General features: G+C 41.6%; 1 protein-coding gene across 2 annotated transcripts in view; it reads right to left on the reverse strand.

The window, feature by feature from the left end:
- Nucleotides 1–20,053, reverse strand: part of LOC126285449 (homeobox protein PKNOX1-like) — a 656,766-nt gene that overhangs the window by 32,896 nt on the left and 603,817 nt on the right. For both annotated transcript variants that reach the window (XM_049984835.1, XM_049984836.1), the window contains exons 4-6: nucleotides 10,512–10,759; nucleotides 2,782–2,953; nucleotides 2,248–2,511 (exon numbers count right to left, since the gene is read on the reverse strand). In XM_049984835.1, coding sequence (XP_049840792.1) covers nucleotides 2,248–2,511; nucleotides 2,782–2,953; nucleotides 10,512–10,735 — 660 coding nt within the window. In that variant the 5' untranslated portion in view covers nucleotides 10,736–10,759. The remainder of the gene's footprint in view (nucleotides 1–2,247; nucleotides 2,512–2,781; nucleotides 2,954–10,511; nucleotides 10,760–20,053) is intronic.

Raw genomic sequence — 20,053 nt, forward strand, 5'->3', positions numbered from 1 at the left:
AGTCAGTTCAGTAGGAATGACGGAGGAATCTGGACACAGCCTAATGAAGGAAAGATTGCTATATTTGTCAGATTTGATATACAAAACCTTCTGGAGATCTAAATCAGGATGACTGTTTCTGATGTCAGCTGCTCCTGAGAAGGAGACCAGACTCTTAATTCTGTGTCATATCATTCAGCATAAGAGAAAGTATCAGAAGTACCCAAAACATGTGAAACAAGATAACAGTGAATAAACACTCATCACAGCCATCCAGTTCAGAAACACCCTTGAAACTGCAGAACAGATCAGGATCAGGCATTGGACAGTCCTTTCCCTAGCACCTAAGAAAGAACAGCTCTGTAAAATTCCCGCATTGTTGTTTGGGTAAAGGCCTGACTTTGACTTTTTATTTAAGATATTTGATTCCGAGTAGTATTGAACCCGGGAACTCCAGTACCAAAGACCAGTACACTGGCTCAGAGCAGTGATGTCTCTGAGCCAGTGTACTGGTCTTTGGTATATATATAAAGAAAGATGATGCGACTTACCAAACAAAAGTGCTGGCAGGTCGATAGACACACAAACAAACACAAACATACACACAAAATTCAAGCTTTCGCAACCAACGGTTGCTTCTTCAGGAAATTGGGAAGGAGGGAAAGACGAAAGGATGTGGGTTTTAAGGGAGAAGGTAAGGAGTCATTCCAGTCCCGGGAGCGGAAAGACTTACCTTAAGGGGTAAAAAGGACAGGTACACACACACACACACACACACGCACACACGCACGCACGCACACACGCACACACGCACACACGCACACACACGCACACACACACACACACACACACACACGCCCGCACACACACATATATATATATATATATATATATATATATATATATCCATCTGCACATACACAGACACAAGCAGACATTTGTAAAGGCAAAAAAGGACAGGTATACACTCACACACACACACACACACACACACACACACACACACACACACACACACACACACACACACACACACACATATCCATCCGCACATACACAGACACAAGCAGACAAGCCTTTACAAATGTCTGCTTGTGTCTGTGTATTTGTGGATGGATGTGTGTGTGTGTGTGTGTGTGTGTGTGTGTGTGTGTGTGTGTGTGTGTGTGTGAGTGCGCGTGAATATATACCTGTACTTTTTCCCCCCTAAGGTAAGTCTTTCCACTCCCGGGATTGGAATGACTCCTTACCCTCTCCCTTAAAACCCACATCCTTTCTCTTTCCCTCTCCTTCCCCCTTTCCTGAAGAAGCAACCGTTGGTTGCAAAAGCTTGAATTTTGTGTGTATGTTTGTGTTTGTGTGTCTATTGACCTGCCAGCGCTTTTGTTTGGTAAGTCACATCATCTTTGTTTTTGGATATATATATATTAAGGAAAAGAGAAAAAGGAGGGTACAGTGGGAGAGAAGCACCTTAAGAGTTAAACTAGCTTACCATAATACTACAAAAATTAAAATGTACACACTAATTAAAATATTATTCATTAAAAATCACATTTGCTACGATTGCTTGTAAATATTTTTATTGATCAACGGTTTCAACAGATCTGTGCTGTCATCATCGGATCCTGTAACATTTAACAGAACTTCATTATCTTTACAAACTTGCAAGCCACATAATAGTGTTGCACTTTACAGTAAAAAGTAGCAAGGAACATCAGCACGTCAAACATTGTGGTGTTAGGTGAATGAATGGGCTAGGACATCAGCACAATGTGATTATGTGTTTTATATTTGTGGTATTTTATGTCTGAAATGCTGATTTTCCTTGTTGCTTTTTACTGTAAAGTGACACAATGTCACTATGTGGCTTGCAAGTTGGTGAAGTTCATTAACTTCTGTTAATATGTTTCAAGATCCAATAATGCCAGCACAGATCTGCCAAAACTGGTAATCAATAAAACGATTTACAAGCTATTTTGGCAAACCTGATTTTTTAAGAATAATATAACAATCCAGTACACCCCAAACAGTTGACACAATGTCAAACATGTGCAAGTATAACTAATTAAAATGCCATACTAACCATAAAAACAGAAAGAATGTGGTATAACAGTAGAACTGGATTGTAAATATGTCTATCAGCTCAACAGTCAAAAATTCAACCTTACACACAATCAAACTTGGTACTGATTTTAACAGTACTAGTATTAGTGTATGCAGCTCAGCAGTTTGACTGTAGTTATGGACCCAGCAGCATCTGTTACATACCTGGAGAGGATGTGGGGATGGAGGGTAAGGCGCACTGCCCCCAGCAGCAGGGCTGTTGGAGTTTGAGCTACTGCTATGGCTGCCACTGTGGCTCCCACTATGGTTATTGCTGTCATAACTGGCATAGTCCGACCTCAACAGGTTCTCACTCTGCATCTTGCCCTTGAGGCACGTAATATAGCGGTTGCAAAAGTCCTTGCACAACTCTTGCACCTTCTCCAATTCTAAGAGATGGATGCGTAACACCTGTATTGCCTTAATCATCTGAAAAAGAAACAGATATTGATTTGAATACATACAAACACTGTGATAATAAGAAATGTTGCACAGAGGACTTTTCATTTTATTTCTACACTTAAAAGTTGTAGACAGAGTTCAAGTAAATTTGTAAAATTCCCACTATCACTCTTACACTGCAGTGGTCCACATCACATTATATGCCATGTCACATTCTATGCACATCATAATGATCCAGTAAATCAGCCATACTACTCCATCATGGACTACTTATAAAATGTCACATTTAGTACTCACAAGGCCATCCACCTCTGGGTCATTGAGAAGGAAGGGTTTGCGGTCCCGTTCTTGGTGCTGTACAAAGGCTTGGATATCCATATTAAAGCTTTCCGAATTGGGACACTCAGCTGACTGAGTTGCCTGTTCACAGCGCTCAAACAGCAAGGCCAGGAGAGGAAACAGCGGATGCCTTTAAAAGTAGAAAGTTTGGCCTTATTAAGACTAATTTTATTGAGCCAGTGCTTACAATGTTATATCCATTATGCTTCTCTGAACAGCTTTTTAAAAAAAACACACACACACACACACACACACACACACACACACACACACACATACACACACACACACACACACACAAAAACACATACAGGTGCACATGTGCAACTCTCTGGATAGCCATATTATGCTGGTTGAACACACATTATATTGAAAAAAACTGACACACATTTTGCACCAATTGATTCTGCATATGTAATTGCTATTTAGAATGAAATCTTTCATTATATGCTAGATTGTGCACTGCAAGCCGGATAGAAAGAAAATTAAAACAATACACTTGATCATGATTTGGACATAAATCTCTAGCTCTGTTGGTCATTGGTTAACCATTAGAGCTCGGCATTGTGCCACACTGTGCAAAACAAAGGTCCACTGTTCTATTACATGTTTCTAACTACCCTAAGCTTCAGTGCAGTTTCCTACTCTGATGACTGACTGGCATCGCAATAAGATGCAAAGTAGTCAATGCCTTTGCCGCAACAGAGCGTTGATCTCAATATTAAATAATTCTCTCAGCAAAAGAAAATTTGGTCTTGTTAACAACCAAACTAATTTGCCATGTAAACACCAATTACTTGATTGTAAGCGTCATGCCCCCCTTCTCTCTCACTCTCCCTCCTCCCCCAAGCTGCTCTGTAATAGCAATCAATTGCAACAATAAGTGTTATGACACACTTCAGACACACACAGCTAGGTAATGCACTGCTATATTTGAAATGGTGGCTCAATATCACCATAGGGTGCACCGTGCACAGTCCGCTTTCATGCCCAGTAGCTAAATTTGCTACGAAAATGATTTTAACTTGTGATCCTTTAGTCTAAATTGACTGAGCACTGGCAATTTATGTTGATTTAAATAAAAATACAAGTGGAAATAACGTAAGATATTAATAAAATGATAAAAAGGGTTGTATTCTTTAGAATAACTGATGTAGGCAACAACAAAGTTTTTCTTACAGAAAAAACTTACGATTTATTCAGTCAGTTAAAGCACACAAATGATCTAACAGTGGTCCTACAAACACACATTTCAGCATAAATAAAGTAATAACAGTAAGTAATAACAATAATAGTAAAATTCACTAAAGATTGTGTGACTGCAATTTAGATTCACCAGATATTAATTAAACATCAGTGATTCATGAAAAACAAAGTCCCATTCGGTTAAACTAGTCACAAGTTACTTACTAACTCTGGTACTCAACATATCAAAACCCGTATAGACATGAGTAGATTCAGACTAACCAGTAATAATTTCAAAATGCAGCCAAAATAAATCAAAGTCCAAACACCCACTAAAAATTAAAATTTTATCTGGTTGACAGATTCTGAGTTCCACTCAGTGCGAAATTTTTCTGAGTGCAAACGAGTTTTGAAGTATTTTTGTGGCCACTTTCCACCCAAAATCTATCACTTTACAAGGTCTAACCACCTACCATCTATCCAACATACAAGTTACCTTCACAGTTGTCCAGAGCATAATGACAAGGAGTGCCCTTTTGTGCATGCTTATAAGCCCTCAATTTGTCTGCCATTTCTCATAACAAACCTAAAAATACATAAAATGGTCCTCCATTTAAAATTCACACATTTCACTAATTCAAAATAAATGTAAAAGAAGTGTTTTTCTCTTCCATTCTCCTTTAAGACTATATACAATGTTCTGTCTAATAGTTCTTGCAAAATCAATTAAAACATGAAATCAGTGCCTGTCCGAGATACTACAGTACAAACCAGCTTAAAACAAATCCCTCTAAGGCACAAGTATGTGCTTTCCATTTGGCCACTCAGAAATTAAATGTGATCTTGTCAGAGATTAAACTGGAGCAATGTAATGATCTAAAGTACTTAGGAACACACTTGACAGATTTCTTACATACGTGAAGTGCTGCATGAAAAACAAGTTGAAAGTTGCCACTATTTACAATCTACTTAAAAAGTTGGCTGGTTCACAGTGGGGTAGTCAAGTCAAACCAATTCAGACTTCTGCAGTGACATTGTGTTATTCCACTGCAGAGTATGCATGTTATGTTTGAAGTACTCAAGTCACACCAAACAGGTGGATGTAGCCCTTAATGCCACATGCAGACTTATACCAGGCTGTTTAAAATCTACTCCAAGTATGTGACTTTGCCACCTGGCAGGAACAGCTCCACCCTATGTTCGAAGAGAAACAGGTGCGAACAACAAAAGGAAGAGGAGCAGGAGGGTCATGAAATGCACATGCAAAGACTGAAATCCAGGAAGAGCTTTCTCAGAAAAATCAGATGTACTCATAGTCACAGACGAAATACCCTTATTACAACTACAGAAAGTGAAAGATCCCTCTTCCCCATGGTTGGTAAAATCTCAAACTCTGCTACCTGGAAGTGACAAGGGAGGGCTGTGACATGCAAGTCTTTGAATAAACTGGGATCAGGAGTGGGCAGATCCAGTGCTAATGTGGCAAGATGGGGCTATTGCAAAGAAGACAATGTCAAGTGCGACTGTGTAAAAGATCAGACAATTAACATATTCTTCAGTGCCAACTGCGTCTACCTCCTGCATGAAAGATGACATACATCAAGCTTTGGAGAAGACAGTAGAAGTAGCCAGGCGTTGGTCAAATTTTATGTAATATACTGTTTGATAACTGTATACACGTGTACATTTTTGACACAGTACTACTACTACTACTACTATTACTACCACTACTTATAATAATAATAATAATAATAATAATAATAATAATAATAATATATTTCGATTGCTACTTACTGCTGAAGAAGGCTTTGGCCAAAATGTCATCTTTGCAGTGAGTAGCAAGCAGTCTTTTTGCTTACAGAGTTGATATTCTAACATGTTTCATAAAATATTTTGTTTTACAAATAAACATACGAATTAACTATAAATAAATTAACTCAATGTAACCTGTCACTAAACTTCAATTCCTCAGTTAGCACATTATTTTTGTGAGAGTTTTGTATTAGAATTTTAAATTCACACTGTTTACCACGATAGGGTCCTAGTGGTGTCTTTCACCCATTTCAATGATATCCTGGCACTAAGTGCTACAAGTTTGGTTGAAATTGCCCCGTTCTTTCCACAGCTATCGTGGATTGTACACCCACACACATACAAACACAGATTCATCGATTTTCTTATACACGGTCAGTCATAAATGATGAAAACTATTCTGAAGACTACATGCTGCTGTGTGCAACATGTCAAGAGCAGTATTCGTTTTTCACATGGACGTATTTGTTTACAAAATAAGGAAAAACTTTAACCATTTAATGAGACAATGAAGGCTTTCAATATGTAGAGACCTTACCCTCCCACTCATATGTCACATGACACACCAAAGTCATGATCTGAATGAGCCAGTTCTGTTAAGTCACAGGGAAAATTGCCCTTCTGTGTTCATGTTATCACTCTTTCCTCCAAGATTTTGCAGGCACAGAGGGCTACTCAGAAGTTCCCTTCACATTCCAAGATTTTATTAAATTTAGTTGCATTTCTACATCTACATTTATAATCCGCAACCCACCCAACTGTGTGTGGCGCAGGGCACTTTATGTGCCACTGTCATTACCTCCCTTTCCTGTTCCAGTCGCGTATGGTTCGCAGGAAGAATGACTGCCGGAAAGCCTCAAATCTCTCTAATTATACATTCGTCATCTCCTCGGGAGGTATAAGTAGGGGGAAGCAATATATTCGATACCTCATCCAGAAACACACCCTCTCGAAACCTGGACAGTAAGCTACACTGTGATGCAGAGCGCCTCTCTTGAGGAGTCTGCCAATGGAGTTTGCTAAACATCTTCGTAACGCTATCACGCTTACCAAATAACCCTGTGACGAAACACGCCACTCTTCTTTGGGTCTTCTCTATCTGCTCTGTCAACCCGACCTGGTACGGATCCCACACTGATGAGTAATACTCAAGCATAGACCGAACGAGTGTTTTGTAAGCCACCTCGTTTGTTGATGGACTACATTTTCTAATGACACTCCCAATGAATCTCAACCTGGCACCCTCCTTACCAACAATTAATTTTATATGATCATTCCACTTCAAATAGTTCCGTACTCATACTCCCAGATATTCTACAGAAGTAACTGCTACCAGTATATTTCGCGCTATCACATAATCATAAAATCACATAATATCACATAATCACTCCCTGCCTATTCGCTGCAGATCTTCCTGCATTTCGCTGCAATTTTCTAATGCTACAACTTCTCTGTATACTACAGCATCATCCACGAAAAGCCACATGGAACTTCGGACACTATCTACTAGGTCTTTTATATATATTGTGAAAAGCAGTGGTCCCATAACACTCTCCAGTGGTACAACAGAGGTTACTTTAACGTCTGTAGACGTCTCTCCATTGAGAACAACATGCTGTGTTCTGTTTGCTAAAAACTTTTCAATCCAGCCACACAGCTGGTCTGATATTCCGCAGGCTCTTACTTTGTTTATCAGGCAACATTGCGGAACTGTATCGAACGCCTTCTGGAAGTCAAGGAAAATGGCATCTACCTGGGAGCCTGTATCTAATATTTTCTGGGTCTCATGAACAAATAAAGCGCGTTGGGTCTCACACAATCGCTGTTTCCGGAATCCATGTTGATTCCTACAGAGTAGATTCTGCGTTTCCAGAAATGATATGATATGCGAGCAAAAAACATTTTCTAAAATTCTACAACAGATCGATGTCAGAGATATAGGCCTATAGTTTTGCGCATGTGCTTGACAACCCTTCTTGAAGACTGGGACTACCTGTGTTCTTTTCCAATCATTTGGAACCTTCCGTTCCTCTAGAGACTTGCGGTACACGGCTGTTAGAAGGGGGAAAAGTTATTTCACGTACTCTGTGTAGAATCCAATTGGTCCAGTGGACTTTCCTCTGTTGAGTGATTTCAGTTGCTTTTCTATTCCTTGGACACTTATTTCGATGTCAGCCATTTAGAGAAGGAACTGCAGCGTGGTCTTCCTCTGTGAAACAGCTTTGGAAAAAGGTGTTTAGTATTTCAGCTTTACGCCTGTCATCCTCTGTTTCAATGCCATTATCATCCCAGAGTGTCTGGATATGGTGTTTCGATCCACTTACTGATTTAACGTAAGACCAGAACTTGCTAGGATTTTCTGTCAAGTCGGTACATAGAATTTTACTTTCGAATTCACTGAACGCTTCACGCATAGCCCTCCTTACGCTAACTTTGACATAGTTTAGCTTCTGTTTGTCTGAGAGGTTTTGGCTGCGTTTAAACTTGCAGTGAAGCTCTCTTTGCTTTCGCTAGTTTCCTAACTTTGTTGTTGAACCACGGTGGGTTTTTCTCGTTCCTCACAGCTTTACTCGGCACATACCTGTCTAAAACGTATTTTACGACTGCCTTGAACTTTGTCCATGAACACTCAACATTGTCAGTGTCAGAACAGAAATTTTCGTTTTGATCTGTTAGGTAGACTGAAATCTGCCTCCTATTACTCTTCCTAAGCAGATAAACCTTCCTCTCTTTTTTTATATTCCTATTTACTTCCATATTCCATTTACTGAAATGGCTACAAAGGATTCCATTTTCATAGCATAATGTATGACACAATGCACGAAATATTCTTCCTTACTTATGTATCACCCTGTATGTACACTGCTGGACACTAAAACTGCAACAGCATGACGGCGGCATGTAACAAAAAAACAATTTGGCACAAACTGGACTACATGCTTCAATACGCAGTCACAATTTGGGGAACCCTGTACAGGGTAAAAACTGTAGGGGAAGACAAAGGTTGGAAAACATGTGAGAAATAATTGAGGATGTAAGGTTCAGCTGCTACTCTGAAATGAAGAAGATGGCACAGTAGAGGAATCGTGGTGGGTCACATGACACCATGATGAAGCCCCCTCCCCCTAGACCCTCCAAACCACCGCAGTCTCCCCTCCCGCCGCCCCAAAAAACGAACTAATTTAATTATATTTTCTTCCAAATACACTTTTTACTCACAATAACAAAAATTATGTTATCTGCTGTCCACCTTGATGTCACCCAGAATAACAAAGTGATTTATTGTTCATTTTGTCTTCTCGACAAACTACGAGGGCCACTCCAAAAGAAATGCACACCAACTTTTTTTTTAATCCATCTTTTATTCTACAGGTTTGAAAGTTTTACAGTGTGTAGATACATCCTTTAGGAACAAAATTTTCATTTCTCCACATAATTTCCATCCCTCTCAACTGCCTTACGCCATCTTGGAACCAGCACATGTACACCCGCGCGGTAAAATTCTGGACCGATCTGTTGGAGTCACCGTTTGGCAGCGGGCACAAGGGAGTCATCATCTACAAACCTTGTTCCACGAAGAGAGTCTTTCAGTTTCCCAAAGAGAGGATGGAGCCAGGTCCAGACTGTAAGGCAGGTGTTTCACTGTTGTCCATCCGAGTTCTGTGATCGCTTCCACAGTTTTTTGACTGACATGTGGCCGTGCATTGTCGTGCAACAGCAAAACATACTGCTTTTGCCGATGTGGTCGAACACGACTCAGGCGACCTTTAAGTTTCCTTCAGTGTCATCACATATGCATCAGAATTTATGGTGGTTCCACTTGGCATCATGTCCACAAGCAAGAGTCCTTCGGAATCGAAAAACACCGGAGCCATAACTTTTCCAGCAGAAGGTGTGGTTTTGAATTTTTTTTTCCTTAGGTGAATTTGCATGGCGCCACTCCACTGATTGCCTCTTCGTCTCTAGTGACAAATGATGGAGCCATGTTGTATCACCTGTCACAATTCTTCCAAGAAATTCATCTCCACCATTCTCGTACTGTTCCAAAAGTTCACTGCACACCGTTTTTGTTGTTTCTTTGAGCCACTGTCAGCCTCCTGGGAACCCACCTGGCACAAACCTTTTTTAACAGCAACACTTTCAGTATTCTGCATACACTTCCTTTTCCTATCCCAACGTAGCGTGACAATTCGTTCACTGTGATGCGTTTGTCAGCAGTCACCAGTACGTTAACTCTTGGACATTGTCTGGAGTGCATGCAGTACGAGGCCTGCCGCTGCGAGGACAATCCTCAACGCTTTCATCACGTAACCTGCTTGCCCGTCGACTAACTGTACTTCGATCGACAGCAGCATCTCCATACACCTTTTTCAACCTTTCTTGATTGTTTCCCACTGTCTCGTTTTCACAGCACAGGAATTCAATGACAGCACGATTGCTTCTGACGAACGACAAGTGTACAGCAGCCATCTTGAAGACATGCTGTGATGGCGCCACTCACGGTTGAACTAAGTTTGAAAACAAGCGGGAAGGATGTATCTACATACTGTAAAACGTTCACACATGCAGAATGAAAACTGTATTTTTACAAAAATAGTGGGCAATTCTTTTGGAGTGACCCTCGTATTTAATGATTATACTGGCTAAATCAGATGTACAGGCGTCAGGTGTACGGTTCGTCGGGTACTGACTTGTAGACGGAGCGCTTGTCCGCCTCGAACTGCGCCTGGTCGGGCGGGCCGAAGCCCGCGGGCGCGCCGCCTCCTCCGCCGCCGCCGCCGCCCCCGCCCGCCGCGGCGCCGCCCCCGGCCGCTGTCTGCTGCTCGGCGCCGCCCCCAGCCTGTGTCATGGCGACGCCTCCACCGCTCTCCGTCTGCTCATAGCCCGGCGTCACCATCGCGCTGCCCTCTTGCATCTCCCGTGACACTCATGCGCACGTCTGCAAAAACAACACACAAAAACATAGAAATTACACCCGGTTCTAGTAAAAACAGTTTCGACTTACGTCTACAGCCGTAAAGTGCACAAAATTCACTACAACGCAGTTATAAACCGATACGTTACAAACCAATTCGTTTTAAATAGAAAAAAAAAAACCACTGAAGAAATCCAAAGAAGAGAACGAAAGATTCAAATTAAACTGAAGAAAGAACGTACACACTATGTGCAAGTAAGGAAATCGAAAAACGAGGACTATTCGAAAGTAAAGAACAATCGGTTTCGAAATGGAAACCGCAGAGAAAATCAAAACTGTTTTATCTGCAACAGTTAGCTAAACCTTGCAGCTACTTCTCTACGCCGCCCCGACTTAGACATCTGTCGTAGCGTTCTACCAACTTTCCAATACCCTCGTCATAGAATCCTTTCCGACAATTTTCTACGCTGTGACTGTTCGTCTGTGCCAAAATGTCAAATGTATCAGTGCAGTAAAAGAAGGCCTTAAAGAAGTAGCGGTAACACAATGCGATACAGAAAACAGTAAAAAACAATTTAGCACAAAATTCACGACATGTCAGTTCAAAAATGGCTTTGATTACTATGGGACTAAACATCTGATGTCATCAGTCCCCTAGAACTTAAAACTACTTAAACCTAACTAACGTAAGGACACACACATCCATGCTCGAGGCAGGACTCGAACCTGCGACCGTAGCAGCAGCGCGGTTCCGGACTGAAGCGCCTAGAACCGCTCGGCCACCGCGGCCGGCCAGGTCAGTTGACGTGGGAAAAGAAAGGCTACACCAACTTAGTGAACTGAACTTAAAAAAGACCGCCATCCGGTATTAACTGATGATTTTTTTCACACGAGTCGGCCGAAGTGGCCGTGCGGTTCTAGGTGCTGCAGTCTGGAACCGCGAGACCGCTACGGTCGCAGATTCGAATCCTGCCTCGGGCATGGATGTGTGTGATGTCCTTAGGTTAGTTAGGTTTAACTAGTTCTAAGTTCTAGGGCACTAATGACCTGAGAAGTTGAGTCCCATAGTGCTCAGAGCCATTTGAACCATTTTCACACGATCTGTTTCGCTTCGTTAAAGCAGCATCTTCAGGCTACGTGTACTTTCTGCCTGGACTCCAACTAAGCTGTGAACTATGGTTGGTTTTTGGCGCCCCTAGTTATAGTTGACTGTGGATTCGACCCCTGACGCCCTCTAGGCCTACTGGAAGTCTTATTTTTCAGAGTTGACACTGATATTCCGTGGAACATACATCCTTTCGGGTCTGGTAGCGGAGAGATAATAATAAATCAGGTGCCGTACCCCGAGTCTTGTTTAATTAAAAACTCCGTCCCGTTTATTGGCGTCCAGGCAGCTAGTAAACGTAACAGTGTAACTCACAGGACCTGAAGGAAAACACCGGCTGGTTGTCGATTTATTGTGCATGCAATGCAAACAAGTCGGCTGTGCATTCGGAAGCACACCATTAATCAATCACACCGAGAAAACTTGAATTTGAGAGAAGAGGTAAGATGGATGGAGTAATGAGCGACCCTTACATATAAAGGGTGATTCAGCTGTCCCTATTGATGGGTTTAATGCAACCTGCAAAAGCATCAAAAATCATGTGACAGATTTTCGTATTCTCTCGCTCACTACAAGCAAACTAATCGTTCTACAGAAAAAAATTAACAGGACCTTTTTGTAGGAAATTTAATCTAGTCACATTTCTATACTGGTATAAGATTTCACTTGAGACCACAGTTTTCGAGTTATTCAAGAAAAACTCCTTTAGAGGCGAGTTTTTTTATATATATTTTTTTTGAAAACTCCAGCCTCTGGCGAAAATGCATAACGGTACAAAATTTAACTACGTTAAATTCTCAACAAAAGGTCCCGTTCATCTTTTGTGTACGACTAATAGTTTGCGTGTAGCGAGCGAGAGAACATGAAAATGATGCGCATGGTTTTCGGAGGCACTGCGGTTTAGATTAAACCTATCGATAAGGCTGAATCACCACCCTGTATATAATTTAGACTCAATTTATGCGGCTTGATCATGAAATCATGAGCCAATTACTTGCTAACAACTATTGTAAACTAAGTTTTTCACACTCGCCGCGTCACGTTCGCCGGAAGACTACTCACCTGCATGCAGTGCCACCCGCGCACAAGCAAAGGTCTTCCGCCCCATGAGTCAGGTCGGATGCAATTTATACGCGAACGCTCAAGTTTAACCAGGATGCGACTCCGAAGCTAATTATCTCCGGACACGAGGCGAATGTTTGCCCCCCTAAGAGCGGCCAAGTTTCGGCATAAAAATTTAAATTTCGGGGAGCGCCCGGCTCTTGTTACAAATGCAAAGCGTCATGCCCGCGTTCGCCCAGATGTCCCGTGCATTAGACGCTGCGCCGGGCTAAATAACGCCCAGAGCCCCGACAACAGTAGCTCTCTTCTCGCCGCTCGTTGCACTGCTTCATTCTCGTATACATGCCTAAAGCGTAATGATACCAACATCTGCACTCATTTGCTGCTTGCTCTACGCAGTCCTGATTTCCTGTACGTCACACCTTACGATAGGACATCCCTACACCTGGTGATTCCGCAGCCCCTACCTATGGATTTTATGCAATCTGCAAAGCCTTCAAATACCATAATATTTTCTTATCTTCTCGCTCGCTACACGCAAGTCTTTAGTCATACAGAAAAAATTAACGGAAGATTTTTGCAGTAAATTGTTCGTAGTTAAATTTTGTAATGGGATATGTTTTCACACGAGGCCACAGTTTTCGAGTTATTCAATAAAAACGCGTTTGAACATCACTTTTGTATGTTTTTCTTGAACAAATTAATTCGAAACTATGGCCTCTAGCAAAAACGTATCCCAGTACAAAATGTAACTGCATTAAATTCCCTAAAGAACGGTCCTGTTTATTTTTTTTCTGTGGGACTAATAGACCCCTAGTTTGTGCATAGTGAGTGAGTAAATGTGAAAATTTGCACGTAGTATTTGAAGTCACTGCGGGCAGCATGAAACCATATGTATGGGCAGCTGAATCGCCCAATATAAACTATGGCATCGAATTTGTACAGTGTAAGGAATATACTGATCTTAATAGCTATGTCACTGACATAATATACTAGCAAAAGCAGATGTCAATTAATAGTTGCCTCATCTGCACACACACATAGAAATTCCGGCGGTAGCAGGGATAAAATGCAGATAGCGAAGGATTATCTGCAATATGTACAGAAATCAAACTGTAGTTATAAAGAGGCCATGGGCACGAAAAACAGGCAGCAGTTGAGAAGGAAATGAGACAGGACTGTAGCCAATCCCTGATGTTATTCAGTCTGCATACTGAGCAAGCAATAAACGAAACCAAACAGAATTTTGGAAAGGAAATTAAAATTCAAGGATAATAAATACAAACTTTGCGGGTTGCCAGTGACACTGTAATTTTGTCATAGATGGCAAAGGACTTCATACAGCAGCTGAACGGAATGGATACGGTCTTGAAAAGAGATTATAAGATGAATATCAACGTAAGTAAAACAAGGATAATGAAATTTAATCGAATCAAATCAGGTGACGCTGATAGAATCAGATTAGAAAATGAGAAACTAAAACTAGGCGATATGTTTTGCTATTTAGGCAGTACAATAACTGATGATGGTCGAAATAAGAGAATATAAAGAGCAAATTGGTAAAAGCAACAAATGCGTTGCTCAAAACGACAAATTTTTTAACATCGAATATAAATTTAAGTGTGAGGACGTCTTTTCTAAAGGTATTTGTGTGCATTGTAGCCTTGTACGGAATGAACCGCAGAGGACAAGCGATTGAGAGAGGACAACTTATGATATATGGTGCTATGGAATAATGTTGAAAACTAGAGGGGAAGTTCGAATAATTAGTGTGACAGTGCTGGATCAAATTGGTGAAAATAAAATTATGGTACGACTTGACTAAAAGAATGAATCGGATGATTGGACACATCCTGAGGCTTCGGAAAATGGTCAGTTTGGTACTGAAGGTAAGTGGGGAGGGTTAATTGTTGTACAGGGAGATCTGGGCATGAATACAGTAAGCAGGTAAAAAATGAATGTAAGTTGTGGAAGCTTCTCAGACATGATGACGCTTGCACCATATAGACTAGCATGGAGAACTGCAAGCCTTCTTCAGAATGCACAAGGCACATTCCAAAGTTAAACGTTTGTTTCCGGTTACGATTGTGCGCCTAAACCTATCGGTACTCATGCGCTACCTAATATGTTCCAAAACCCCGCGCATACAAACGGAATTCCTTCGAAGGTCATAACTTGAGTTCTATAGATGATAAAAAGTTAGGGTCAAGTGTTTTGGATAGCCCTTACGCTAGAGACTATTTGTATACCCAAGAGAAGCATCGCCTTAGTGTTGCTATCCTAAAGTACTGGGTCGAAGTATGAATATTACACATTTCTCCTGAATAGGCAAATGGAGCAAATGGACTAGTTCTTTCTGCATTTGTTGTAGTCTACGGCTGAAATTAAGGGGCTTATGTAGGCACCATTAGATCAATGGCAGTTCCTTAGAAAATTACAAAAAAGGCTTTTTCTATCTTTTTCGTACCACAACGAGGCGCGGATTCCAAGACAGCTATGTATAGAAATGGCTAAGACTTTTACGGTATGGTACTAAGATCCCGACCTCGAATAACCTTGAACACTTTTTTGATATCTTTACTCATTTCCCACACAGAGAGGTTCACATTTACCCTATTTTACACGTAAAATCTGATGTGAGGCGAAACCATAGTTTTTAATGTGACCTATCTCGGAGAAATACACTGTAAAGTGTCTCTGCTTTCACCAGAACAGTTCTGGTAAGTCCATGTTTTAGTACTAAATCAATTTCAAAATTTTTGTCTCGTTAAATCCGATCTGAGGTGTTTTGCGTTATTTCAGTTTTACACAAGGGAACTATCAAAATCATACGGACCCATAAAGTCCTGTTCATATGTGTGACATGCCGTGCTATCGGGAAAAGAAGAGAACCAGCGGAAATGGCCTATCTGGGCACAAAAAGGGCGAATATGCTCCCGTTTAAAAGTACCTGTCTGAAGAGTGGGGTACCAGCTGCCTCATTCTACTTTCCTCACCAATGTTAAAAATGTTCCCAAGGATTTTAGCATGCAAACATATTCGTGGTTTTTTATGCTGAGAGAGGAGACTGTGGCAGTGAGAAAAAGACGGAAGAGTAGTTGCGGTATAGAAAGAACGAACGAGAAAATGGCAGTGTGAGAGAAAGGAGGAAAATAGTAGCATTAGAATATAGTTGACAGTGACAGAACAGTGCTAGGAAAAGAGTGAAGGAGGTGCCAGTGGGAGAGAAATAAAGAGAAGGAGAACGAGGAAGTAGGTTAGAGCTAGTGATAATGAGAGATACAATCTGTGACAATCATAACGGTGAAGAGAGAGATAGTAAATGGCAGTGTGAGAGAAAGGAGGAAAATAGTAGCATTAGAATATAGTTGACAGTGACAGAACAGTCCTAGGAAAAGAGTGAAGGAGGTGCCAGTGGGAGAGAAATAAAGAGAAGGAGAACGAGGAAGTAGGTTAGAGCTAGTGATAATGAGAGATACAATCTGTGACAATGATAACGGTGAAGAGAAAGAAGTCTTTTCCATCCTCTATTCCACTATATTTAGTGAACAACACCGCTATCATGAGCGTCGCTGACATGATATTATAGTAACTCTCTGATACAATTTTAACGACGCTACTTAGGATTCACTGTGCAGCAACAAATAAATTATTGTTCTAAAAATTCAGTTTTGCAGTGGCCATTTTCGGACATATTCACACACGTATACATAGAGACAGTTCAAATCACTCCAAAAATCAGCATTATCAGAGATGTGACAGTATAGATAGTTTTTGCAGACTGCTAATTTATTTTATTTTCTCTATTTCGGAGATATCATTTGAACGAAATCAGTTCGCTATACTTTATCGTAGCGTTTTCTTAGGCACATCAGCATACTCTACAAATCCATTCCCCCAGCGAAGTGCTTTTCCTGCTTCTTCGTTACTAGTTTCGGAAGACGTTTCTTAAGACCCTATGCGACTGTATGGTATCAAACACAATGCTTGTAAGAAAGAAATCAAGTTCTTCAGTTAAAATCTTCCTATCTGTTCACCATTCGATCGGTTTATTACAACAGCATCGACCAGCACGTGACAATATTTTTGAAATGTATTCAAACCAGATTGGAATTCACTACCACGTCTTCGGCAGTGGAGTTCACTCACCTAGGACTGCCTCGCATCGTTCGCAAAACTTGCTAAGACCATGTACAATGAATGTTTTGAATCACCTCGGTTCCCAGAACTCCTGAAGACAGACAGTATTGTATCACAGACACAGTCCCTTTGAATGTTTGCTAATCTGGGCCAAATATGTAAACAACCGCGCATGAGCAGCGCCTATTAGACGGAGGGGTCCGACAGCCTGTCATTCCAGTCATTCCACCAGGAAGGAGGTACACAGCTAGTGTTGTCTGTAGGTCAATACTGTTGTTCGATCGAGTCCGCATTGTTACTTCCTGCGAGGAAGGGCTCTCAACACGGGAAGTGTCCCGACGTCTCTGAGTGAATCAAAGCGATTTTGTTCGGACATAGAGGAGATACAGAGAGACAAGAAGTGTCGATGACATGCCTCGCTCATGCCGCCCAAGGGCTACTACTGCAGTGGATGACCGCTACCTACGGATTATGGCTCGCAGGAACCCTGACAGCAACGCCACCATGTTGAATAATGCTTTCGTGCAGCCATAGGGAGTCGTGTTACGACTCAAACTGTGTGTAATAGGCTGCATGATGTGCAACTTCACTCCAGACGTCCATGGCGAGGTCCATCTTTGCAAACACGACAACATGCAGCACGGTACAGATGGGCCCAACAACATGCCGAATGGACCGCTCAGAATTGGCGTCACGTTCTCTTCACCGATGAGTGTCGCATATGCCTTCAACTAGACAATCGTCGGAGACGTGTTTCGAGACAACGCGGTCAGGCTGAACGCCTTAGAAACACTGTCCAGCGAGTGCATCAAGGTGGAGGTTCCCCGCTGTTTTGGGGTGGCATTATGTGGGACCGCCGTACACCGCTGTTGGTCATGGAATGCGCCGTAGCGGCTGTACGATACGTGAATGCCATCCTCCGACCGACAGAGCAATCATATCGGCAGCATACTGGCGAGGCATTCGTCTTCATGGACGACGATTCACGAGCCCCCATCGCGCACATCATGTGAATGAGTTCCTTCAGGATAACGACATCGCTCGACTAGATTGGCCAGCATGTTTTCCAGACATGAACCCTGTCGAACATGCCTTGGATAGACAGAAAAGGGCTGTTTATGGACGACGTGACCCACTAACCACTCTGAGGGATCTATGCCGAATCGCCGTTGAGGAGGGGGACATTCTGGACCAACAGTGCCTTGATGAACTTGTGGATAGTATGCCACGACGAATACAGGCATGCAGCAATGCAAGAGGACGTGCCACTGGATATTGAAGGTACCGGTGTGTACAACAATCTGGACCACCACCTCTGATGGTCTCGATGTATGGTGGTACAACATGTAATGGGGTGGTTTTCATGAGCAATAAAAATGGCGGAAATGATGTTTATGTTGATCTCTACTCCAATTTTCTGTACGAACCTGTACTCTCGAAACCGAGGTGATGCAAAACTTTTTTTTCATGAGTGTATATTAAATGAAATCCGTGAACATATAGAATACCTGAGGACAACGTGAAAGGTATAAACAGTGAACAACTCAAGAGAACACAATGTAGATCAAATTTCGAACTGGGATAATAACTCCAAGGAACCACCACGGAAAGTCTTAGCACTGCAAAACGTAAAAGAAAACACGTACCTAAGATCAGTGAAAACTAGGCTTACATTAACTCAGTACCTACAGAAGATACGATATTATCTGACATTTGGAATGACGATAATTTGACTGGAGATGGAAATAGTAAAATGCAATGTATATTTACAACAACTTGTTCTCAGAGCTAAGCAGAAATAAAGCAGCTGTCAGAGGTAAGAACAGACATGGGATCAGAGATGGAATACCAGTTTGGACTGAAGATTCGTTATAAGATTCGAAAACTTCTAAGGGCAAAAGCCGCGAAGTTAGGCTAAACGAAAGAAGGTTAAATACTGAACTTTTAATTTTACATTAACGGTGAAGGCAACGCAAAAAATGAAAGTGTTAATTGTCTGGAAAAAGGGCACTGTGATACAATGAATGTACTAACGGTACACAAAACAGTAAAAGAGGCAGCTGCAGGTATCAGTGGTGAGGATTAAATGTAAACCCACGGCACACACATGTTTGTAAAGCAGATGTATCGTTCAAAACAAATAATAAAATAATGCATTTGAGTAAATCGCAAAAGCTCGGAAAATTAAATGACCAGGAGAGCCAAATATTCCATAACGGTACAAAACCCAAATGGGTACCATTTAAGCTGGGCAACAAGCAGCGCGTTTCAATGAGATCTTAAAAAAATAAAAACAGAATGGAGAGAGTGAGATAGAGAGAGAGCGCGAACTGGTACAACGAGGGAGGGAGGAAAACGGCATGCACAGAAATTGGAATGATTATGAGTCTGTTGGGCGTTCTGAGATAGTAGCCTGCTGCAGAGATGGAGAGCAGTCTCAAAAACCACAAAAAAAGGGACGACTAACATGTTATCTGTGTCAGACTAGTAACATCCTTTCTTTTTCGCGAACAGTGCTTGTGAAATTTAGCGTTATCGTTTACAAACAAAATGGCACGATTTCAGGGACTTTACTGGTCTCATACAAATATGATTTTATGTACACAGACTGAAGCGGAGAGTAAAAATTTGTACGAAGGCTGGGAATCGAACCCAGGTCTCCGGCTTACTAATCAAATGCATTGGCCACCTAGGCACAGCAGTTCACACAATTGCGCGGATTACCCTGGCACACCTCCCTACTCGATCCAAATTCTCACTGCCGCCCCAGTTTACATTAAATTCCACATTACACACGAACCGAATTGCCGAGGCTCTCCATGTCCCGGTACAGCACCTCAGCATCGAACGTAAAAAAACTTTTCGTTTAACCATAGAGAACGAGTTCAGTGATGAAACTCCAATATCCTGTATCATGCTGGAAGCTGGAGACAGGACATGTTTGGGTTTGGAAAGTATTCTGTGGTGTAGTGGAACGATTCGACAGTACCATCACAAAAATCCTCGTGGCA

Source organism: Schistocerca gregaria, chromosome 8 (genome assembly GCF_023897955.1).
Source record: "Schistocerca gregaria isolate iqSchGreg1 chromosome 8, iqSchGreg1.2, whole genome shotgun sequence".
Lineage (NCBI taxonomy): Eukaryota > Metazoa > Arthropoda > Insecta > Orthoptera > Acrididae > Schistocerca > Schistocerca gregaria.